The sequence below is a fragment of the Symphalangus syndactylus genome, chromosome 8 (genome assembly GCF_028878055.3).
Source record: "Symphalangus syndactylus isolate Jambi chromosome 8, NHGRI_mSymSyn1-v2.1_pri, whole genome shotgun sequence".
Lineage (NCBI taxonomy): Eukaryota > Metazoa > Chordata > Mammalia > Primates > Hylobatidae > Symphalangus > Symphalangus syndactylus.
Window position 1 is genome coordinate 43,824,114 of NC_072430.2, and position 25,497 is coordinate 43,849,610.

General features: G+C 42.3%; 1 protein-coding gene across 1 annotated transcript in view; it reads right to left on the reverse strand.

Moving 5' to 3' along the window:
- Positions 1-13,331: 13,331 nt before the first annotated feature.
- The window catches only part of RBM25 (RNA binding motif protein 25), a 65,714-nt gene continuing 53,548 nt past the window's right edge, over positions 13,332-25,497 (reverse strand). Inside the window, exons 15-19 of the mRNA XM_055288898.2 lie at positions 23,444-23,768; positions 22,797-23,071; positions 22,350-22,448; positions 20,316-20,363; positions 13,332-14,937 (exon numbers count right to left, since the gene is read on the reverse strand). Of these exons, the coding sequence (XP_055144873.1) occupies positions 14,845-14,937; positions 20,316-20,363; positions 22,350-22,448; positions 22,797-23,071; positions 23,444-23,768 (840 nt within the window). The 3' untranslated portion in view covers positions 13,332-14,844. The remainder of the gene's footprint in view (positions 14,938-20,315; positions 20,364-22,349; positions 22,449-22,796; positions 23,072-23,443; positions 23,769-25,497) is intronic.

A 25,497-nucleotide genomic window follows, 5' to 3' on the forward strand; every position in this document is an offset into this window, starting at 1 on the left:
CATGGTGGTGTGGGCCTGTAATCTCAGCTACTCAGGTGGCTGAGGCTTGAACCTGAGAAGCAAAGGTTGCAGTGAGCCAAGTTTGCACCACTGCACTCCAGCCTGGGAGACACAGTGAGACTCTGTTTTTCAAAAAAAAAAAAAAAAAAAAATCCTGCAAGAAAAAGGCAATAAGATTTTAAAAAAGAGCAAACCCTAACTTTGAATAACCAGCCTTCAGATAATTTTCTTCTCATTTTCTTTATGTCCTACTATTAGGCCTCTGAGCCCAAGCCTGCACGTTTACATCTGGATGGCCTGAGGCAACTGAAGAACCACCAAAGAAGTGAAAATGGTCAGTTCCTGCCTTAACTGATGACATTACCTTGTGACATTCCTTCTCCTGGATAATAAGTCTCTGGAACTCCCCACCAAACACCTTGTGACCCCCGCTCCTGCCCACAAAAGGACAACCCCCTTTAACTGTAATTTTCCACTACCTACCCAAATCCTATAAAACTGCCCCACCCCATCTCCCTTTGCTGACTCTCTTTCTGGACTCAACCCACTTGCACCCAAGTGAAATAAACAGCCTTGTTGCTCACACAAAGCCTGTTGGTGGACTCTCTTCACACAGACGTACGTGTCATTTGGTGCTGAAGACCCAGGACAGGAAGATTCCTTCGGGAAACCGGTCCCCTGTCCTCACCCTCACTGCATGAGGAGATCCACCTATGACCTTGGGTCCTCAGATCAACCAGCCCAAGGAACATCTCACCAATTTCAAATTGGGTAAGTGGCCTTTTCACTCTTTTCTCCAGCCTTCTCACTACCCTTTAATCTCCCTGTCCTTCCAATTCCAGTTTTTTCCTCTCTAGTAGAGACAAAGGAGACACGTTTTATCCGTGGACCCAAAACTCCAGCACTGGTCACGGACTCAGGAAGACAGTTTTCCCTTGGTGTCTAATCACTGCAGGGACGCCTGCTTGATTATTCACTCACATTTCAGAGGTGTCTGATCACCACGGGGATGCCTGCCTTGATCCTTCACCTTGGTGGCAAGTACCTCCTCCCCTGGGTGGCAAGTACCACCACCCACTCCAAGTCTCTACCCTCTCTTTTCTCTGGACTTGCCTCCTTCACTATGGGCAACCTTCCACCCTCCATTCCCCTTTCTCCCTTAGCCTGTGTTCTCAAGAACTTAAAACCTTTTCAACTTACACTTGACCTAAAACCGAAACACCTTATTTTCTTCTACAACCCTGCTTGGCCCCAGTACAAACTCAACAATGGTCCCAAATAGCCAGAAAATGGCACTTTCGATTTCTCCATCCTACAAGATCTAGATAATTTTTGTCGAAAAATGGGCAAATGGTCTGAGGTGCCTGATGTCCAGGCATTCCTTTACACAGTGGTCCCTCCCTAGTCTCTGCTCCCAATGCAACTTGTCCCAAATCTTTCTTCTTTCTCTCCTGTGTGTTCCTTCAGTCTCCACCCCAAGCTCTGTGTCCTTTAAATCCTCCTTTTCTACTGAACCATCTGACCTCTCCCCTTCTCCCCAGGCTGCTCCTCACCAGGCCGAGCCAGGTCCCAATTCTTCCTCAGCCTCCACTCCCCCACCCTATAATCCTTCTATCACCTCCCCTCCTCAAACCTGGTCTGGCTTACAGTTTTGTTTCATGACTAGCCCTCCCTCACCTGCCCAACAATTTCCTCCTAAAGAGGTGGCTGGAGCTGAAGGCACAGTCAAGGTTAATGCTTCTTTTTCTTTATCTGACCTCTCCCAAATCAGTTAGCATTTAGGCTCTTTTTCATCAAATGTAAAAACCCAGCCCAGTTCATGGTCTGTTTGGCAACAACTCTTAGACGCTTTACTGCCCTAGACCCAGAAGGGCTAGAAGGCCATCTTTTTTTTTTTTTTTTTTTTTTGAGATGGAGTTTCACTCTTTTTGCCCAGACTGGGGTGCCCAGACTCGGCTCACCACAACCTCCGCCCCCTGGGTTCAAGCAATTCTCCTGCCTCAGCCTCCTGAGTAGCTGGGATTACAGCCAGGCACCACCACACCTGGCTAAGTTTGTATTTTTAGTAGAGATGGGGTTTCTCCATGTTGGTCAGGCTGGTCTCGAACTCCTGACCTCAGGTGATCTGCCCACATTGACCTCCCAAAGTGCTGGTATTACAGATGTGAGCCACCGTGCCCAGCCCTAAGGCCATCTTATTCTCAATATGCATGTTATCTGCTCCCAACATTAAAAAAAAAACTCCAAAAATTGGATCCAGCCCTCAACCCCACAACAGGACTTAATTAACCTCGCCTTCAAGGTGTACAATAATAGAGAAGAGGCAGCCAAGTGACAACACATCTCTGAGTTACAGCCATTTGCCTCTGCTGTAAGACAACCCACAACCACGTCTCTAGCATACAAAAACTTCATAACATCCAAGCCACAGTTCCCAGGGGCTCCTTCAAAACCTCCTCGTGGACTTTGCTTCAAATGCCAAAAACCTGGCCACTGGGCCTTGGAATGCCCACAGCCCGGGATTCCTCCTAAGCCGTGCCCTGTCTGTGCGGGCCCCCACTGGAGGTCAGACTGTCTGACTCACATTGCCACTGCTCCTAAAGCTCCTGGAGCTCAAACCCAGTGTTCCTTGGCCGACTCCTTCCCAGACCCACTCAGCTTAGTGGCTGAAGACTGACACTGCCCAATCGCCTCAGAAGCCTCCTAGACCATCACAGATGCTTTAGGTAACTCTTACAGTGGAGGGTAAGTCCATCCCCTTCTTCATCAATACGGAGGCTACCCACTCCGCATTACCTTCTTTTCAAGGGCCTGTTTCCCTTGCCTCCATAACTGTTGTGGGTATTGACAGCCAGGCTCCTAGACCCCTTAAAACTCCCCGACTCTGGTGCCAACTTGGACAACATTCTTTTATGCACTCCTTTTTAGTTATCCCCACCTGCCCAGCTCCCTTATTAGGTTGAGACATTTTAACTAAATTATCTGCTTCCCTGACTATTCCTGGGCTACAGCCACACCTCATTGCCACCCTTTTCCCCAGTTCAAATCCTCCTTTGCATCCTCCCCTTGTGTCTCCCTACCTTAATCCACAAGTATGGGATACCTCTGCTCCCTCCTCAGTGACCGGTCATGCACCACTTACCATCCCATTAAAACCTAATCACCCTTACCCTGCTCAACGCCAATATCCCATCCCACAGCAGGCTTTAAAAAAGTTAAAGCCTGTTATCACCTGCCTGTTACAACATGGCCTCTTAAAGCCTATAAACTCTCCTTATAACTCTCCTATCCTACCTGTCCAAAAACCGGACAAGTCTTACAGGCTAGTCCAAGATCTTTGCCTTATCAACCAAATTGTCTTGCCTATCCACCCAGTGGTGCCAAGCCCATATACTCTCCTATGCTCAATACCTACCTCCACAACCCATTATTCTGTTCTGGATCTCAAACATGATTCCTTTACTATTCCTTTGCACCCTTCATCCCAGCCTCTCTTCACTTCCACTTGGACTGACCCTGACACCCATTAGCCTCAGCAACTTATCTGGGCTGTACTGCCACAAGGCTTCAAGGACAGCCCCCCATTACTTCAGTCAAGCCCTTTCTCATGATTTACTTTCTTTCTGTCCATCTGCTTCTCACCTTATTCAATATTTTGATGACCTTCTACTTGATAGCCCCTCCCACAAATCTTCCCAACAGGACATCCTCCTGCTCCTCCAACATCTGTTCTCAAAGGAATATCGCATATCCCCCTCCAAAGCCCAAATTTCTTCTTCATCCATTACCTATCTCGGCTTAATTCTTCATAAAAACACACGTGCTCACCCTGCTAATCATGTCCAGCTAATCTCCTAAACCCCAATCCCTTCTACAAAGCAACAACTCCTTTCCTTCCTAGGCATGGTTAGGTACTTTCGCCTTTGGATACCTGGTTTTGCCATCCTGACTAAACCATTATATAAACTCACAAAGGAAACCTAGCTGACCCCATAGATCCTAAATCCTTTCCCCACTCCTCTTTCCGTTCTTTAAAGACAGCCCTAGAAGCTGCTCCCACACTAGCTCTCCCTAACTCTTCCCAACCCTTTTCATTACACACAGCTGAAGTACAGGACTGTGTGGTCGGAATTCTTACACAAGAACCAGGACTGTGCCCTGTAGCCTTTTTGTCCAAACAACCTGACCTCACAATTCTAGGGTGGCCCTCATGTTTGCATGCGGCAGCAGCTGCCGCTTTAATACCTCTGGAAGCCCTCAAAATCACAAGCTATGCTCCACTTACCCTCAACAGTTCTCACAACCTTCAAGCATTAATATCCTGCTCATACCTTTCACATTTACTGTCTGCCCCTCGACTCCTCCAGCTCTATTCACTCTTTATTGAAACTCCAACAGTAACTATTGCCCATGGGCCCGATTTCAACCCAGCTTCTCACTTAGCACCCAACACAAGTCCTGAACCACATCTTATACCCAGCCCTGTAAATAACAGTGAAAGTTTGCTCATAGGCACTCGGTGCTTTCTCATACACCATAAAAATCGAACCTCCCCCTCTATGCAGTTACACCATCAATCCCCATTACAACCTCTGATGGCTGCTGCCCTAGCTGGATCCCTAGGAGTCTGGGTACAAGACATCTCTTTTAGTACTCTTTCTCATCTTTTCACTTTGCATTTCCAGTTTTGCCTTGCACAAGGTCTCATTCCTCTGTGGCTCCTCTACCTACATGTGTCTACCTGCTAATTGGACAGGCACATGCACACTAGTTTTCCTTACTCCCAAAATTCAATTTGCAAATGGGACCAAACAGCTTCCTGTTCTCCTCATAACACCAACACTTCACTACTATTTTGTTTTTCTTCTTATTAATATAAAAAGACAGGAATAGCCCTTGACTTACTCATTGCTGAAAAAGGAAGACTCTGCATATTTCTAAATGAAGAGTGTTGTTTACCTAAATCGATCTGGCCTGGTATGTGACAACATAAAAAAAACTCAAGGATAGAGCCCAAAAACTCGCCAACCAAGCAAATAATTACGTTGAACCCCTTTGGACATTCTCTAACTGGACGTCCTAGGTCTTCTCAATTCTTACTCCTTAATACCTTTTTTCTCCTCTTATTTGGACCTTGTGTCTTCCATTTAGTTTCTCAATTCATACTAAACCGCATCCAGGCCATCACCAATCATTCTATATGATAAATGCTCCTTCTAACAACCCCACAATATCACCCCTTACCCCAAAATATTTCTTCAGTTTAATCTCTCCCACTCTAGGTTCCCACACCACCCCAATCCCTCTCGAAGCAGCCCTGAGAAACATCGCCCATTATCTCTACATACTACCCCCCAAAATTTTTGCCACCCCAACACTTCACCACTATTTTGTTTTGATTTTCTAATAGGAGAAGACAGGAATGTCAGGCCTCTGAGCCCAAGCCTGCATGTATACATCCGGATGGCCTCAGGCAACAGAACCACAAAAGAAGTAAAAATGGCCAGTTCCTGCCTTAACTGATGACATTACCTTGTGACATTCCTTCTCCTGGATAATAAGTCTCTGGGGCTCCCCACCGAGCACCTTGTGACCCCTGCCCCTGCCTGCAAGAGAACCCCCTTTAACTATAATTTTCCACTACCTACCCAAATCCTATAAAACTGCCCCACCCCTATCTCCCTTTGTTGACTTTTTTCCAACTCAGCCCACTTGCACCCAAGTGAAATAAACAGCCCTGTTGCTCACACAAAGCCTGTTGGTGGACTCTCTTCACACGGACATGCATGAAACCTACATCTTTTAAAAATTTTTGTTACTCTTTTTAGAGACAAGATCTCACTCTGTCGCCCAGTCTGGAGGGTGGTGGTACAAAGCTCACTGCAGCAGCTTTGAGTTCCTTGCCTCCAGCGATCCTCCCGCCTCAGCCTTCCAAGTAGCTAGGACTACAGGCACATGCCACCTTGCCCGGCCTTTTTTTTTTTTTTCTTGTAGACACAAGGTCCTGTTATGTTGCCCCATTTACCTTCATCTTTTTATAAATATGAACACCCAGGGAAAAGCCAGCAAGACACTGGGAAAAACAGACTTCAGGAACAAGGAAAAAGTGATATCCTAGACACCAAGTAAGAGTCCCAAGAAGACAGGAAATGTACATGGTGCTAAAAGGCAAACTAAGGAATAGCCTCTGTGAATCCTGAAAATTTTAGACAGGTCTCAGTTAATTTAGAAAGTTTATTTTGCCAAGGTTGAGGACATGCGCCCATGACAGCCTCGGGAAGTCCTGACATGTGCCCAAGGTGGTTGGGGCACAGCTTAGTTTTATACATTTTAGGGAGACATGAGACATCAATCAACATATGTAAGTACATTGGTTCAGTCTGGAAAAGTGGGACAACTTGAAGCAAAGGCAGGAAGACTCCAAGCTGGGAGGGGGCTTCCAGGTCACAGATAGGTGAGAGATGAAGGTTGCATTCTTTTGAGTTTCTGATTAGCCTTTTGAAGGGAGGCAATCAGATATGCATCCATGTCAGTGAGCAGTGGGGTAACTTTGAATAGAATGGGAGGCAGGTTGGCCATAAGCAGTTCCCACCTAGACTTTTCCCTTTTGCTTAGTGATTTGGGGTCCCCAAGATTTATTTTCCTTTTACACCTCTTACATGCCCAGTTTCTCACACAGGCTGTAACCTGCCATCAGAGGAATGGTGAAGTACAAACTGGAATAGGTTGAGTGAAACTCAAGAAATTTGGAGGGCATATATAAAATACTATTTCTGGAATCTTGATAGTATAATGGAAAGGAGATAGGATCTAAGATAAATTTTTTGTGTTGTTCCTCCATGTTCCAGACCCGAGAGAGAAAGCAGATAAAAAAAATACCTGAGCAACATTCAAGAAACTGTAGAATGTAGTTAGAAAACAGTGCCATGGGGCAGAGGGTCTTCTAGATTGGGATGCATGGAATATGTTTGCTTACGAAAACAGGGGTAAGGTGGATTCTGTCATAAACTGGAGAGAAGGTGCCTAATAATAATTGTTTTTTTTTTTTTTTTTTTTTTTTGAGACGCAATCTTGCTCTGTCCCCCAGGCTGGAGTGCAGTGGCGCGATCTCGGCTCACTGCAAGCTCCGCCTCCGGGTTCACGCCATTCTCCTGCCTCAGCCTCCCGAGTACCTGGGACTACAGGCGCCTGCCAACACGCCCGGCTAATTTTTTGTATTTTTAGTAGAGACGTGGTTTCACCATGTTAGCCAGGATGGTCTCGATCTCCTGACCTCGTGATCTGCCCGCCTCAGGAGGCCGAGGCAGAAGAAATCACTTGAACCCGGGAGGCGGTGGTTGCAGTGAGCAAAGATCACGCCATTGCACTCCAGCCTGGGCGACAAGAGCAAAATTCCATCTCAAAAAAAAAAAAAAAAAAAAAAAGATTATTTAGCAGTTGAGGGAGAAATCAAATCACTTCTGGTCGTTCAGTATTTTTCAATACCTACTATAGCAATGAAGGTTCAAAACAGTAAAAGCTGCAGTGTATGAAAAGCAAATGACCAAATAACACTAAAGGTCCTAGACTTTCTGCAGTGATGCATTTCCTTTTGCTTCAGAAGCGTTTGTAACTTAGGAAGAGGGACAGATAAGTGAATGATAAATGGTGGCAAAACCCAATAGTAAGTGGTAAAAGATGAAGCTGAAGGGCAGGGCATGAAAGAATTACTTGGGGGAGAGGGTTGTTAGACTAGAAAAGCTGGATCAGTCACTACTAAAGTCAGGACCTAGGCAATGGGAAAACAAAAACCAGCTCTTTACACTAATGATTCCAAAGGAATATACCTCATTAACATTTTCACATAAAAACAGTTTGCCTTAATTTATGCACAGTGTCGCTGCCATGCTTCTTATATAGGAGGAAAGAGGAATTGTTATGAGAGTAAATATTGCTGTCAAGGCTTGGTGCATGGCCACATTTTATCTTATTAGCTCTCACGTCATTTGAATTATTTGCAAGCATGGGTTTCCTTAGATTGCTTAAAATCACGGGCTGCCATATCTTCCTCATCTTGTTCTAGCCTTAAGTTCTGAATATGTGTTGGGATTCAATCAGGCTGTTGGGAAAAACATTAAAGATAGTTACAGAGACAGATACAATTCTTGAAAGGCCAAGAAGTTTGCATAGCTTCGGTGATAGATATGGTTGAAGGCAACCTGATCTTTACTTTTAAACAAATTAAAGTAGTAATAAAGGAAGGCAGAGTAGTTTACCTAGTTTGTTTACTCATATGATCTTAAGACTAATCTTGGATGTACCATGGATGCTTAAGTGCTTTTTACTTGGGAAGTCCACAATATCAATTACGCTCTAATGGTGTTGACTCAAGCCTTTGTTAATCTTTCTGAATAAATGCAAGCCTCACTAGCTGACTGAGGCCTAGTTGCAACTGTTTTCAGAACTCTCCAGGGAGTCTGTAAGCAGTGGGACACCCTCAGCTGGACTGGCAAAACCGAGTATCTGTGTGTCAGTGTACTTCACTCATCCGTCGCAGGGTCAGGGTCTGTGGGCAGACCCCTGCAGCTGGTGCCCCCTCTGAGGCGCGCTGCCACAAATGTTTGTCACTGTTTTGTTAATTCTAAGTTCCTTCTTAACCAAGAACCTGGACCCTCTCATTTAGAAACTTGCCTCGACAGTACACTGAACAAACCTAAAACTTTGTTTTGGTACTTTTCTATCTACAGTAACAGACCAGTCTCTTCACCTGGGTACATTTACAAAACTGTAAATTGACAGGAAAAAATTAACTTTCATGTTTTTGGATTCTACAATGTGAAATGCTCATGCGTTTTTCCTTTATCAAAAAAGCTTATGCCTGTAATCTCAGCAGTTTAGGAGGCTAAGGCTGAAGGATCACTTGAGGCTTGAAGGATCACTTGAGACCAGCCTAGACAACACACTTCATCTCCACACAAACACAAAAAATAGGAGGCATGGTGGCATGCACCTGTAGTCCTAGCTACTCAGGTGGCTGGGACAAGAGGATCACTGAGCCCAGGAATTCGAGGCTGCAGTGAGAGCCATGATTGTGCCCCTGCAGCTTTACAGGGAATCCTTGTCTCTAAACAAAAAATTTCGGCCAGGTGCAGTGGCTGACACCTGTAATCCCAGCACTTTGAAAGGTCAAGGCATCGTTTGAGCTCAGGTGTTCAAAGCCAACCAGGGAAACACGGTGAAACCCTTCCTCTACAAAAATTAGCTGGGTGTGTTGGCGTGCACCTGTGGGCCCAACTACTTGGGAGGCTGAGGTGGGAGGATCACTTGAGCCCAGGAGGCGGAAGTTGCAGTGAGCCAAGATCTTGCCACTGCACTGCAGCCTGGGTGACAGAGGCAGACCCTATCTCAAACAAACAAAGATTTCACGTGAATGCATGTAAAACTACTTGTCATTAGTGGTTATTTAACAGTGCAATGCTAGACCATGAATTAGAACCCCATATATACTCCTCTAGATAAACCACCTGCAGGGACTACTGACATAATTACAATGGGCAAAATAGACTAGGTGACCTCTAAAGCCCCTTCCACATATTACTACCTCTACTGAGAATCTTCCTGTTTCCCATTTCCTCTCAGTTAGCTTATCACATTTGATAATTCATATAGTATTTTGTATTTATGTCTAATGATGTTCCCGAACTCGTGTAATTTTTTTTGCCACCATTAGATAATCAGCTACCAGAAATATATGTATGTATTTTTTTGAGATGCAGTTTCGCTCTTGTTGCTCATGCTGGAGTGCAGTGGCGCAATCTCGGCTCTCTGCAACCTCCACCTCCTGGGTTCAAGATGCTGCCTCAAAAAAAAAAAAAAAAAAAAAAAAAGAGTAGACAGACTCAGGAGTGTCATTTAATTCAAACATGGCTTGAAAAGAATTTTTATTTTTGTTTCTAGAAATTACTTTTCCTGGCTGGGCGCGGTGGCTCAAGCCTGTAATCCCAGCACTTTGGAAGGCCGAGGCGGGCGGATCACGAGGTCAGGAGATCGAGACCATCCTGACTAACATGGTGAAACCCCGTCTCTACTAAAAATACAAAAAATTAGCCGGGCGTGTTGGCGGGCGCCTGTAGTCCCAGCTACTCGGGAGGCTGAGGCAGGAGGATGGCATGAACCCAGGAGGTGGAGGTTGTGGTGAGCCGAGATCGTGCCACTGCACTCCAGCCTGGGGGACAGAGAAAAACTCTGTCTCAAAAAAAAAAAAAAAAAAAAAAGAAATTACTTTTCCTGCGTATTTTAGACTGCCATTCTTTAATTTGGCCTTCATGACTCTAGTAATGGAATGCAAAGATTCTGTCAATTAAAAATGTAAGCATTCAAATGCAAATAAATTAACATAAATATTTCAGTATTTTACCATAATCACATTACAAAAAATCTATCAGTTTATCAAGAAGTGTAAGTTCACTTCGGTCTATAGTATGATTGTTATATTAGTAGCTCCTGGGTTTGGTATGTATCTCTCCCTGTTTTCTTCTTGACACCTAGACTGTTTCTTTGCCTGTTTGGGATTCCTTCTCATACCCTTTTATCTCCAGTGACATTCACAAATCAATTCCTCAACATCTTTTGTTGAGCAAAACTATTTCTCAATTTCATACTTAACAGAAGACTGAAATACAACCCAGAAAAGTTTGTAATCAATTTGACAAAACCTCTCAGCAGTCTTTTGGGTATAAATTGGGGACATCATAAAACTTGTTAAAAAAGAGTTGGGAAAATAAGCCTCATCTAAACATTATATACCTGCTTACACTTATTTGCATTAAATTTATTCCATAAAAAAGGAGAAAAAAATCATAGTGTCTAGTTCAAATTGGCTCTCAAGCTAAATGTTTTCTCAGTTTTTCTACTGTATCTAGGATTCATGCCAGATTAATACCTGAAAGAGCACTCTTCACAAAACAATCATTAGCTTACACTTACATAGTTTACAGGGAAGCGTTATAATAAGATTCAGAATAAGTTACAACATAAAGTTATCTACAGAAAAAATTTTCACGGCTGAATGGAAAAAAAGCCTAGAATATTAGGGCTTTCTCAGGCATAATTTTGGAAGATTACATTACATTCATGAATTATGTATATTTGCCTCAAAAAATGTTTTTCTCTTTAAAATCTACTTAAAGGAAAATTCAGCTGCATTTATGTAGTCTGTTAGGATAAAATAATACTGAATAGACACCTTGAAGTGCTAATCAAAATGCAGTCCTTGGATCAGTTGGCAATGACATTAGCTGGGAGCTGTCCAGAAATGCAAAGCCTGCGGCGCCACCCCAGCACTGCTACTTCAGTGACCTTTCTTCCTTGTGAACAGATGTACATACTTTATTTTGTTTTTAGGGACAAATAAAGAAAAGTAGTATTCTAACTGCCAGATCAAGACTGGTTCTTAAGATGTTCATGCTGCCGGGCGCGGTGGCTCACGCTTGTAATCCCAGCACTTTGGGAGGCCGAGGCGGGCGGATCACGAAGTCAGGAGATCGAGACCACAGTGAAACCCCGTCTCTACTAAAAAGACAAAAAATTAGCTGGGCGTGGTGGCGGGCGCCTGTAGTCCCAGCTACTCGGAGAGGCTGAGGCAGGAGAATGGCGTGAACCCGGGAGGCGGAGCTTGCAGTGAGCCGAGACTGCGCCACTGCACTCCAGCCTGGGCGACAGAGCAAGACTCCGTCTCAAAAAAAAAAAAAAAAAGATGTTCATGCTTTGGCCAGGCAAGGTGGCTCACGCCTGTAATCCCAGCACTTTGGGAGGCTGAGGCGGGTGGATCACCTGAGGTCAGGAGTTTGAGACCAGCCTGGCCAACAAAGTGAAATCCTGTCTCTACTAAAAATACAAAAAATTAGCCGGGTGTGGTGGTGGGCACCTGTAATCCCAGCTACTCAGAAAACTGAAGGAGAGTATCTCCAGAACCCGGGAGGTGGAGGTTGAAGTGAGCTGAGCTTGCGCCATTGCACTCCATCCTGGGCAACAAAAGCACAATTTCCTCTCAAAAAAACAAAACAAAAACAAAAAAACCCAAAAACAACAACAAAAAAAAGACTTTCGTGCTTTTTTTTTTTTTTTTTTTTTTGAGACGGAGTCTCGCTCTGTCACCCAGGCTGGAGTGCAGTGGCGCGATCTCGGCTCACTGCAAGCTCCGCCTCCTGGGTTCACGCCATTCTCCTGCCTCAGCCTCTCCGAGTAGTTGGGACTACAGGCGCCCGCCACCACGCCCGGCTAATTTTTTTTGTATTTTTAGTAGAGACGGGGTTTCACCGTGGTCTCGATCTCCTGACCTCGTGATCCACCCGCCTTGGCCTCCCAAAGTGCTGGGATTACAAGCGTGAGCCACCGCGCCCGGCCTCGTGCTCTTTATATAACAACTTGAAACGGCAAAATGAATTCATACTGTATAAGGTTTTCAAACTAAAATTAATTTATGGGTTTATGGTAAAATTAACCCACAGAGTTCAAGCAACTTAACAGAAATTTCTTATGTGTATTTTCAGACACTAGAATATGCCTGTTTAATGTCTAATTCTTTATATATACAATTCTAAAAAACAACCAACTCTGACAATCTAAAGGCTTTTACTGAAGCTTGGTTACAAAACATGATTTAAACTGGCATTAAGTGATTAACAGTTTCTACCACATTTACTGTAACAATTTTCACTCCGCTGCAGAAACTTTAATATATGAACTTGCACAAATTCATATACTTAGTTGAGGTCCTGTCACAAACCTCACTGGAGATGTTATGCAGTACAGAGTACATCTCCCCAAACGTTTCAGATTAAGAGATCTCCCTTGTTTTTAGAGTGGCCATTTAAGATAAGTATAGTTGACAGAGCAGGAGAAGAAACCAAGCAAAGGAAATCAAATCTACCTGAATAAACCTTCATGTTAATAGTGGCTAAATAAAAACAACACAATATGATGCTGAAACAGCAACTGTGCAGTATGTTAAGAAAAGATAGACACAATAAACTGCTCGAACAAGGTCTTAGGCTGGGGGTGTGTCTAAGAAAAGACTGAAAAATAAACGAAAATGGCAAGGGGCATCTTTTCTGAAATTTTCCATTGAGAAACCAGAATTTAAAATAATAAAAAGAGGCATTTCCATAGATGTATAGTAGATTCATCCAAAATAATGTAAATGGCTTCCTTGACCTTTAGATACCAATAGTCATAAAAATCAAGTCCATAAAAAATTCAGCCCATATTTTTAAGTTTTCTAGTATGCACCACACAATTACAACATGATGCCATTTATTTACATGATTCTGAAAGAATATGAGTCCCCAGGATCAAATATATACATTTTTAATATTTGTAATATTTACATAATGGAACCACGTCAGGGTTCGAGGGTAAGAACAGTGTTTTCAAATGTCCTCTCGAGGTGTGTTTAAAAAAAAAAAAAAAAAAATCCAGTAATCCAAAGCTCACATTATGCTTTTCTAACAGGCCAATCTTTACCTTTCTTTTAAATAAGTACTCAGACATGGGAACAGTTGCATCTAATTTGTGTGAAAAGCTGTTTAAAACTTGTTACATTTTCAGGTAATTTTACTCCCTGGTGAAATTCTGATCTACAACGAAGAAAGCCCCAGGAATTTCTCTAAGCACATCATCAGTATATTTTTAAACACTAATGAGCCAAGGTAAAACAAGATATAAACCTTCTACAAGACAAAAATGAAAACAAAAAGTTAGTGGTTGGTAACTGCCTTGAATGATTTACCTTTATCCTTAAATAAGATGTAAACTTACAAACTGCCGAGCAGAATACCTATCATGTTTATAAAACTCTCGTTGTCTGTCAATTTGCCTAATTTTATTTCATTTTTTTGTTTTGTTTTAAAGGGGGTTTTCATTTATACTTTTTGGTATGATGAATTTTTTGTTAAATAAAGGGATAAAATAGAATTAAACTAAGGACCAATTAGTGCAAAAATGCATTAAATACAGCTATCCAGGATTTTTAGGATATGCCTCATTTCTGAGCAATAAAATTAAAGGGAAAAATCACTATGATCCACATTCCTTTAAAAGAGAAGCTGAAGCAGCCAGCTTATTAATAAGAAAACCCCATCCAGTTAGCAGACCATTGCTCACGACAGGAGAATACCATGCTCTGGGAAACTAATAACCTAATTATAACAGACATTTTAGGTTGGAACAGTACCACTTTTCCTTTACAATTCTATTCTTTAGTTAGGAAATGTTTTAAGGACCCCACCAAAGCAAATTAGGGAAAAGAAAGACTTTTACACATACATTCACAAACACATTCATACAGAAATACAGTAGGAATGGATTGTCTGCTAATTTTTGCATTCCAATTTTAAACTCCATGCCTTCACAAGGGCTTGCCATTTCTGATCAAAAGAGAGTGGGGGTGGTAATAGTTTATGACTGGTGTTTTCAATTAAAATTGTTCATGTTGGTTCCTATACAGTACATTTCAATATTAAGTGCAATTCTGCAAAATAATTGGGGAGTCGTTTTAATATTTACAAGAAACAAATCAGCAGAACAAGATTATATCAGATAGGCTGTGTACAGTAGCTGCGGCTTATAAAACATACCAGTAATTTGTACCTGGTGAGTATAAAGAGAACCAAGGATTCAGATGACTTTACAACCAAGGGCGTACACAGGGCAACAACAAATTAGAGGACCAAAAAATTCACATTTTCTACAATAAAAAAAAAAAATTACAGATCTCACAATGTCTTCAAAGACAAAGAAAAATTCAAAGTCCTTAAAAGGGTGGCAAAGAAGAAATCTGAAATGGAACTCTAAATATAAAAAGTTTTACTTCACAAGACCAATTTTCTTGGCTTCTGTTTCATATATCAATAATCTCCACATTTTGACTATAAAAACTTCTGCTTCTTCGTCAAGTACCTAAAGAGGAAACAAAACAGCAACACATGTAAGAGAAGCAATCATCAACATCTGCCAACAACAGCGACCAGTATAAAAAAGTTTTTCATCCACTGACAATAAGCACTTATTACTTAAATGCTAGTTAAGATTTTAAGGTTGTTTTAGTGTCCGGGTGTGGTGGCTCACGCCTGTAATCCCAGCACTTTGGGGGGCCAAGGCGAGCGGATCACAAGGTCAGGAGATCAAGACCCTCCTGGCTAACATGGTGAAACCCCATCTCTACCAAAAATACAAAAAATTAGCCGGGCATGGCGGCGTGCACCTGTGTTCCCAGCTGCTGGGGAGGCTGAGGCAGAAGAATGGCGTGAACCTGGGAGGTGGAGCTTGCAGTGAGCCAAGATCGCACCACTGCACTCCAGCCTGAGTGACAGAGCAAGGCTCCGTCTCAAAAAAGAAAAAAACAAACAAACAAACAAACAAAAACAAAAAAGTTTTAAGGTTGTTTTGAGGGGATAAATGAGATTCTGTATTGTTATTACATAGTTGTATATTTAGTTCTTCTTAAATTACTACGTTCTTTATAACACGTATTTGTTTTCCTTAGGAAGTAGTTTTACCTTCAGTAAAATGACTTAAAGAAAATTTGTCCAGTGTGAGAAATGTATTATCAATAAATAGTAAATGGACCGGGCACAGTGGCTCACACCTACAGTCCCAGCACTTTGGGAGGCTGAGGCAGGTGGATCACCTGAGGTCAAGAATTCAAGATCAGCCTGGCCAACATGGCGAAACCCCATCTCTACTAAAAATACAAAAATTAGCTGGGCATGGTGGCAGGCACCTGTAATCCCAGCTACTCGGGAGGCTGAGGTAAGAGAATCGCTTGAACCTAGGAGGCAGAGGTTGCAGTGGGCCAAGATTGTGCCACTGCACTCCAGCCTGGGCAACAAGAGCGAAACTCCGTCTCTAAATAAATAAATAAATAGTAAATGTAAATTACCAACAACAACAACAACAAAAAAAAAACATTCAAAATTCCATGGCTTACAAAACACAAACAGTACAATATTTTTGTGATCCACCTTTTATTCTTTTATTGTACCTTTACAGATAATGCAATTATACATGTCTGACAAAACTACTTCCCAAGGAAACCATGCTTTTCATAAAGAACATAGTAATTTAAGAAGAACTAAATAATATACAATTACATAATAACATTACAGAATTTCATTTATCCCCAAAAACACAACCTCACAAACTCTTTTTTTTTTTTTTTCTGGAGACAGGATCTCTCTTGTCACCCAGCCTGCAGTACAGTGGCATGATCATGGTGCACTGCAGCCTTGACCTCCCAGGCTCAAGTGACCCTCCCACGTCAGCCTCACCAGTAGCTGGGACTACAGGTGTGCACCACTACTCCTGGCTACATTTTTGTGCTTTTTTAGTAGAGACAGGGTCTCACTATGTTGCCCAAGCTGGTCTCAAACTCCTGGGCTCAAGCAATCTGCCCACCTTGGCCTTCCAAAGTGCTGGGATTACAGGTTTGAGCTGCTGTGCACAGCCCAACCGTACCATCTTAACTAGCATTTACTGCGTATGTGACACTAAAGTGAACATTAAATGAGAATATAAGTATTTAGTACAGTGTCCAGAATACAGTAAACACAATAAGCAAATGCAATCATCATCACAGGGCACACATGACTACTGAGTAACAAGTCTTCTTCCAGTGGTGGATGAGGAAATTGTCTTCCTCTCTACTTATGAGTTATAGGGTCCTTGTGTCCCCATCACTATTCCTGCCATCATCCCATACACACATCTGGCCCTCTACATTACAGCTGCTATGAGGTGAAATGGCCTACTCTGCTCCCTTCTAAAGGGGGCAGCTATGACTGTGCTCCAGAAATGTGGCCTAGTGTTGCCAGGTCTTCATAGAGGAAGTTTGCGGTAGGAATTTAGAGTACTCAATCTCTAGTCAGGCTACATAGGTTCAAATTGTACTGCTGCCTCTTACTAGCGATAGGTCCTTGGTTGGGTTACTTAACCAGAGCCTCAGTTCCCTCATCTCTAAAGTGGAGGCAATGTAGCTACACACCATAGCAGTAGGTACTAAGTGGGAATTAAAAGAATTGGTATGTAGTTAAGTGCTCTGAAAAGTGCCTGGTATATAATAAGTGCTTAATAAATACCTAGGAGGAGACTGGGCACAGTGGCTCACGCCTGTAATCCCAGCACTTTGGGAGGCCTAGGTGGGCAGATCACCTGAGGTCAGGAGTTTGAGACCAGCCGGGCCAACATGGTGAAACCCGTCTCTACTAAAAATACAAAAATTAGCCAGGCGTGGGGGTGGGCACCTGTAATCCCAACTACTTGGGAGGCTGAAGCAGGAGAATTGCTTGAACCCAAGAAGTGGAGGTTACAGTGAGCCATGATCACGCCACTGCCACTCCATATAGCCTGGGAAACAGAGCAAGACTCTGTCTCAAAAAAAAAAAAAAAAAAAAAGAAAAAAAAGAAATTAAAGAAATTTCTGTCACTTTCTCAATGATGGTAATAATTAAAGAACTTTTGATCAGATTTCTATAAGCCAGATTTGGCCTTAGTTTAAGAACTCTGTTGTAACACTAATTCACATCTGAGTCACACTTCAGAGAGATGTAGGCACAAAATGTAACCAAACTTCATTTAATTTACATAAAATGAAAAAGGTATAATATAAAGAAGTCAGACTTTTGTTAAGAGTGAAACAGTACTCAGGCTAAAAATTCAGTCTCCTCATTTATTCAAGAAATATTTATAAGGCCCATGAGCTTTTTAGCAGAGCTGTTTGACAACACTAGCTCAATTGGTTTCCTCTCATTCTAATCAACAATGAGCCACAAAATCATAAACAGTGGTCTAAATACACTTCAAATATCAATATATTACAACAGGTCAAAAAATCTAAAATTAACACTGACATGAAATCTTTACTATGATAGGAACTCTGCTGAGGCCAAACGCTAGAACACTGTTTTATTTAAAAAAATGTCTTCACTCAGGCCTAACTACGACACCCTCTATTCCAAGAAAAACGGGGCTAGAAGCTTCAGGAAAGTTCAGAATCCAGCCCCAAGGACTGAAATCTATTCACATTTCTCCTTTCCTCTAAGGCAATGAAGTTTTTACAAATGTTTTATCAGGTGTTCTAAATGACAGCTGCATCAAGCTAGCTGGCAGCAGAAAAGGAATGTTATCTGGCTTTAGACACCATAAAATGCCTGGACACAAAGCAGCTTGACCTCACAATCCTTCTTTTTGACTATAAACCCCACTATGTCCCTCCCTGACATCTCTGGTGGCAGTTCCAAGTGCAAGTACTCCCAGTCTTCTACCATTTCATATCATGCTTGATGATTCTTCCTTCCTTACTCATCTTCCCATTGCTGCCTTTCAGCTCTGCCCTTTGGACCGCTATTCCATTTTATACTACACATCAACAACTAAATTAGATTTTTCCTCTTAACAGAAACCCTCCTCTATCTCCTAGAGCCCTGGCACTTCTCAGGCAGTCCCTCACTCTCAATGTCTTAAGTCTCCATAGGAATGACTGGTGGGTCTTCACTGTTTCTTTCTTGGTAAAAAAAAAAATAACAACTCCATGGACGCCCATGAGCTCTCACCACCTTATCCACTGCAAGAGCAGCTATCTGGCAAGTAATCTAGCCTTTCCCCCCACTTAAATGAGTGCTCTGGCAACTATTTCCAGTATTTCTCTCCAATCTGACTCCCAATACCCAGGAATTTCCCATAGTCATACTGTGCACCTTGCATCGTCTGGGCTGACCTATCACATATAGACTTGAACTTTCTACACTCTGACCATAACCTCTCCTTTCAGTTGTTTTATTACAATTCACCTTCCACAACTTCACTGGAACCACTAGTCCTTAATTCATTCAAACCACCAGCTCTATTCAGGTACTATTTTCTTCTCTTCCTAACTTGGAGATCATAGTTCAATCTCTTGCTCAACCTTTACCATCAATTTTCTTCTCCTTTCCTTGTCTCACAAAATCACAATGTTAACTACATGCTACCACTGACTGTAATCCCAAATTAAATGCAACGAGGATTTGATGTTTACTGTCAGTATAACAGGTGTTTGGATACCTGTCCAAAAACCAGCACATATGTACAATCTTGCGGCCATAAAAAACGAAATAGTGTCCTTTACAGGGACATGGATGGAGCTGGAGGCCACTATCCTTAGCAAACTAACACAGGAACAGAAAACCAAATACAGCATGTTCTCACTTTTAAGTGGGAGCTAAATGATGAGAAAACATGAACAAAGAGAGGGTAACAACACACAATGGGGCCTATCATAGGGTGGAGGGTGGCAGGAGGGAGAGGATCAGGAAAAATAACTAATGAGCACTAGGCTTAATACCTGGGTGATGAAATAATCTGTTCAACAAACCCCCATGACACAAGTTTACCTATGTAACAAACCTGCACATGTATCCGACTTAACACACACACACACACACACACACACACACAGTCTCAGTTTCTGTAGTAATCCTTGTGATGCTTAACCTAACTGCTATCAATGCCATCAGCTGTTCTATCTCCTCTATCTCCATTATCGTTCCTACATATCTAATTCAAACAAGTACATCAAGGTTTCAGTACCTGTATACCTATCTCTCTGCTACTACAGGTCATTTGTTCTACTTTATGCTTCTAGCACATTGTGCTGGGCATAGGGAAAACATGAATGGAACTGGTGGAAAAGAATGAAGCCTTATTTATTTAGAGACAGGGTCTCACTCTGTCACCAGGCTGGAGTGCAATGGCACGATCTTGGCTCACTGCAACCTCCACCTCACAGGTTCAGGTGATTCTCCTGCCTCAGCCTCCCCAAGTAGCTGGGACTACAGGCACACGCCACCACGCATAGCTAATTTTTATATTTTTCATAGAGACGGGGTTTCACCATGCTGGCCAGGATGGTCTCAATCTCTTGACCTTGAGATCCACCCGCCTCAGCCTCCCAAAGTACTGGGATTACAGGCGTGAGCCACCACGCCCAGCCACTCAAGTTTTAATTCAGGCCTAAAAAAGATTCTTAAACAAAGATAGGCAGGAAGTGAATCAAATTCAAAAGTGAGTTTATATAGATGTTAATTAAAATATTAATAATAGTGCATTTCTGGCCAGGTGTGGTGGCTCATGCCTGTAATCTCAATACTTTGGGAGGCTGAGGCAGGAGGATCACTTGAGCCTAGGAATTCAAGACTACCCTGGGCAACCTGGTGAGACCCCATCTATATTTTAAGACAAAAACAAAAACAAAAACAGTTTTTTAAATTAAAAGAAATAAAAATAGTGAATTTCTAACTTACCATGGCAACATCATCTAAAATGCTCTGGGGTGAACTGTGAGCCATAACCTAAAAGAGAAAAATAATTGTCACATTAAAAATAAATTAAAAGTTAACAATACAGTCAAGAAATTTTAAGATATGAATCCTCAAATTCATACAGGAATTTCTTGTGGCTAAGGAACCATTCTATAAATGTTTTAATTTTCAGAATATCAATCTCTATAGTGGTCTGTAGCTTAATTTTAAGTCAAATCTGATACAAGTTTTAATGCCACAATAATTACAAGTCAGAGAAGACAGAGTAAATTTACTGTTCATAATATCAAAAGAGCACTACTGGCAGAAAAATACCCTAGCTATACCTTTATAGAAATATGGTGTTTCTACTATGCTAACTGTTTTATTAAAGTTAAGACTATGTTTTCAGGAGACAATGGGAAGATATACCTTAGTGGTTAAGAGCATGGGTTTCAGAGGCTAGACTCAGTATACAACATAGCCAAGACACAATCTCTCCTTGAACTTCAATTTCTTCATGTATAAAATGGGTATAACATTCATGACAGACAGATTCTAACGGTGTTAGGTTAAAAGAAGTTTTTTTTTTTTTTTTTTTTTTATTTTGAGACAGAGTCTCACTCTTGTCACATAGGCTTGGAGTGCAATGGCGCGATCACAGCTCACTTCAACCTCCGCCTCCCAGGTTCAAGTGATTCTCCTGCCTCAGCCTCCCGAGTAGCTGGGATTACAGGCGCCTGCCACCACGCCCACCCAATTTTTGACTTTTTAGTAGAGACGGGGTTTTACCATATTGGCCAGGCTGGTCTCGAACTCGTGACCACAAGTGTTCTGCCCCATTGGCCTCCCAAAGTGCAGGAATTACAAGGCGTGAGCCACTGTCTTGTTAACATTTTATAGAACTTTATCTTTGGCTGGCGTGGTGGCTCACACCTTGTAATGCCTGCAGTTTGGGAGGCCAACGCGGGCAGATCACTTGAGGTCAGGAGTTCGAGACCAGCCTGGCCAACATGGTGAAACCCCGTCTCTACTAAAAATACAAAAAATTAGCCTGGTGTAAACCAAACACTGCATGTTCTCACTCACAAGTGGGAGCTGAACAATGAGAACAATGGACACAGAGAGGGGAACATCACACAGCCGGGCCTGTCGGGGGGTGGGGAGCTAGGGGAGGGAAAGCATTAGGAGAAATACCTAATGTAGATGATGGGTTGATGGGTGTAGCAAACCACCACGGCATGTGTACACCTATGTTACAAACCTGCATGTTATGCATATGTATCCTAGAATTTAAAGTATAATTTAAAACAAAAAAAAAAGAAAAAAAATTAGCAGGTTGTGGTGGCATATGCCTATAGTTCCAGCTTCTCAGGATACTAAGGCAGGAAGATCACTTTAGGCTGGGCGTTCAAAGCTGCAGTGAGCCATGACTGCGCCACTGCACTCCAGCCTGGGGGACAAAGCAAAACTCTGACTCAAAAAAAAAAACAACAACAACAACAACAAAACCAAACAAAACTAACACAATACCTGCCGAGAACACAGCCTGTCAGTCAATAAACACTGATTGTTACTATGATATGAAAGGAACTATTTTGATCCTATCCAAAGGATAGGTGACTGACAAAGGAGTTGGGAAAGCTATTAGCTATGTCCATAAAATCTCAACATAATTATTCCAACCAAGACAAGAAGAAGATGGCACAGCATTCTCAGGGGCAGAAAGAGAGCACACAATTGGCAGTAACCAGCAATTCCATCCTCCTCGACCACTGAAATAAAAACGTGGTGTGAGGAGTCTGAAGTTGGATGGAAAGGTTCATTAAAGCAGACATAAATCTGCATCCACTGCAGTGAATAATAAAAAAAAAAACACCAAAAATAAAAATAACTTTAAAAAAGCAGATATAAATCACTTAACTGAACCTAAACCATCATGGAACCTGATTCTGTAAAATTTTTGCTCTTTTAAAAAGTGTCTAATATTTTAATATATAAAATAAATGTTGGTATGGAAGAGAATAGAAGACTAACCTTAGAACAAACAAAATCAACTAATGTAGCTTCTTCTTCACCTATATATTCTATGATTTTCTTATTAATCCATGGTCTAATTCGACGTTCCATCAGTATCTGCAAAACAAAGCACGGTCACTGAATTAAAGAACTGTAACTTGCTATAACAGTTATTAAAGCTACATGATTTTTCCTGAGACTAAAATATAATGTTAATTCACAAGTTGAACTAAGACAGATATGTATCAAGATACAATCATCTGCTTTTAGTAAGTCTTCAAGTACCACCAAAAAAATTTCCATTATTACTAATTTCTTGACCATGGCATTGAGTTGGTGTCAAGATGATCATCCCTACTTATTTGTCATTAATAGAATCAAACGAGGTTTTTTTTCTTCAAATGAATTTTTATGGCATATTCCAACTGTTCCCAACAATATGATGAAATATAATTTCCTACTCACAGAATCCACAATAGACCAATCCAGGGGATAAGCGAAGAGCTCAGGTTTGGCTGTAGGGATTTTCTCAATGAGACTCTTAATGTGTTTACGCTTTTCTTCAGTGTTTACAGTGCCTTTGGCTGAATTTTTATCATCTTCACCATAATCCAAGGGAACCAGTTTCCTTTTTCGGGGTACGTCATCACTGTCTTCATCCTCAAATTTGTTAAAGACACTATCTACAGGTAGTTTCTTTCTCTTCACAGAATTAGGCTGACCAGGACTATTGGAAGCACCTACAGTAAAAACACTCTCTTAGTAAGATGACTTAATTTCCAAATGTTTCATTTTTTAACCCACCATCCCTCAAGAGCAATGCAAAATATACTTCCACAAATCTTACAGAAAGATCCCAACTGTAAAAAATTACTCACTACTCACAAGTGCTAGAAAATTAAACTTTTCACTTCTTCTCAGAACTCGAGGCAGCTGCAGATATAGGAGCACTAGTAAAACTATGAAAACAATCGTGAGCTAGAAAGGCATTTTTTAGTAATCTTCTATCTACCTAACCAAGCACAAATATAAATTTTTTTCCTTAAAGCACAATACAGGTATTTGCAGGGGTGAAGGGAAGAAAATAAAGAAGGAAGGAAATGCTAACGTACCCAGTTTAAGACTTAGTCCTATTTTTGGCCTATGCTCCTCAGGTTGCTGTTGATCTGGTGAGTTTTCATGAGGAATAATAATACCACAGGGAGACTCATCCCCAGGAGTGTTAGGTGTTGCATTGCCACTGGCAGAGGAAACAGATGGAGCAGAGCTGATGGGCCTCAGAGTAGGTTTCAGACAAGGCTTTTGCTCTGGCTCCTCTTCCTCTTCCATGGGTTCTTCTCGTTTTTCTTCTTTTTCTTGCTTTTCTTCTTCCTCCTCTTCTGATTCTGGCTCTTGCTTTATTTGTGGCTGCCTGCGCCTCTCAGCCTCTTGTTCCATCTAAAACCCAAACAATAATCTGATTAACTACAACTCTACACCATTCAACTTGATTTTTGTTCTACATTACCTCTTGTAAAATGTCTTTATGAAAAGAGAAAAAGCCAGGAATGGTGGCTCACGCCTGTAATCCCAGCACTTTGGGAGGCCGTGGCGGGCAGATCATCTGAGGTCAGGAGTTGGAGACTAGCTTGGCCAACATGGTGAAACCCTGTCTTTACTGAAAATACAAAAATTAGCCAGGTGTGGTGGTGCACGCCTGTAATCCCAGCTACTCAGGAGGCTGAGGCAGGAGAATTGCTTGAACCTGGGAGGTGGAGGTTGCAGTGAGCCTCGCAGAATTGCACTACAGCCTGGGCAACAGAGCAAGACTCCATTTGAAAAAAAAAAAAAAAAAAAAAGGACATGGGCAGTGGCTCAATCCTAGGTAACACAGGAAAACCCCATCTCTACAAAAAAGCATAAAGCAGTCAGGCATTCTGCTCACGCCTGTAAGTGTCCCAGAGACTCAGGAGGTAGAGGCCTGAGGACCACTTGAGCCCAGGAGGCAGAGGGTGCAGTGAACAGAGATTCTGCTACTGCAATCCAGCCTGGGCAACAAAGCCAGACTCTGTCTCAGGAAAAAAAAAAAAAAAAAAAAGTCTGGGCACAGTGGTTCACTCCTGCAATCCCAGGACTTTGGGATGCCAAGATGGGCGGATCATTTGAGGTCAGGAGTTTAATACTAGCCTGGCCAACATGGTAAAACCCCGTCGCCACTAAAAATACAAAAATTAGTCGGGAGTGGTGGCACGTGCCTGTAACCCCAGCTACTCAGGAGGCTGAGGCAGGAGAATCCCTGGAGCCTGGGAAGTGGAGGCTGCAGTGAGCCAAGATGACACCACTGCACTCCAGCCTGGGCGACAGAGCGAGACCCCGTCTCAAAAAAATAAATAAATAAAAATAAAAATACAAAAATTAGCCAAGCGAGGTGGTGCGTGCCTGTAATCCCTACTACTACCCAGCTACTCGGGTACCTGAGGCAGGAGAATCGCTTGAACCCAGGAGTCAGAGGCTGCAGTGAGCAGAGATCACACTACTCCACTGCAGTGTGGGTGAGAGAGTGAGACTCCGTCTCAAAAAAAAAAAAAAAAAAAAAAGGAAACGTCTTAATACTGGCCGGTTTAATACCAGCAGCACTTTGGGAGGCCGAGGCTGGTGGATGACCTGAGGTCAGGCATTCGAGACCAGCCTGGGCAACACGGTGAAACCCTGTCTCTACTAAAAAAATACAAAAAATTAGCCAATCCCAGCTACTCCAGAGGCTGAGACAGGAGAATCGCTTAAACCCGGGAGGCGGAGGTTGCAGTGAGCCGAGATCAGGCCCATTGCACTCCAGGCTGGGCAACAAGAGTGAAACTCCATCTCAAATTAAATAAAGAAGTAAAATAAATAAAAACAAAATACTTTGAGTGGCAATAGAGAAGGAACTTAAACCACAAAAAGTAAGTGTCAGAGCAAATTACAGGAAGAACAGGTTCAACTATAGAAATAACAGATTCTAGCAAAGTGGCATTGGAAGACATAAAATAGAATGGCCAGGCGCAGTGGCTCATGCCTGTAATCCCAGTACTTCGGGAGGCCAAGGCCAGTAATCACTTGAGGTAGGGAGTTTGAGACCAGCCTGGCCAACATGGTGAAACCCTGTCTCTACTAACAATACAAAAATTAGCTGGGCGTGGTGAAAGGC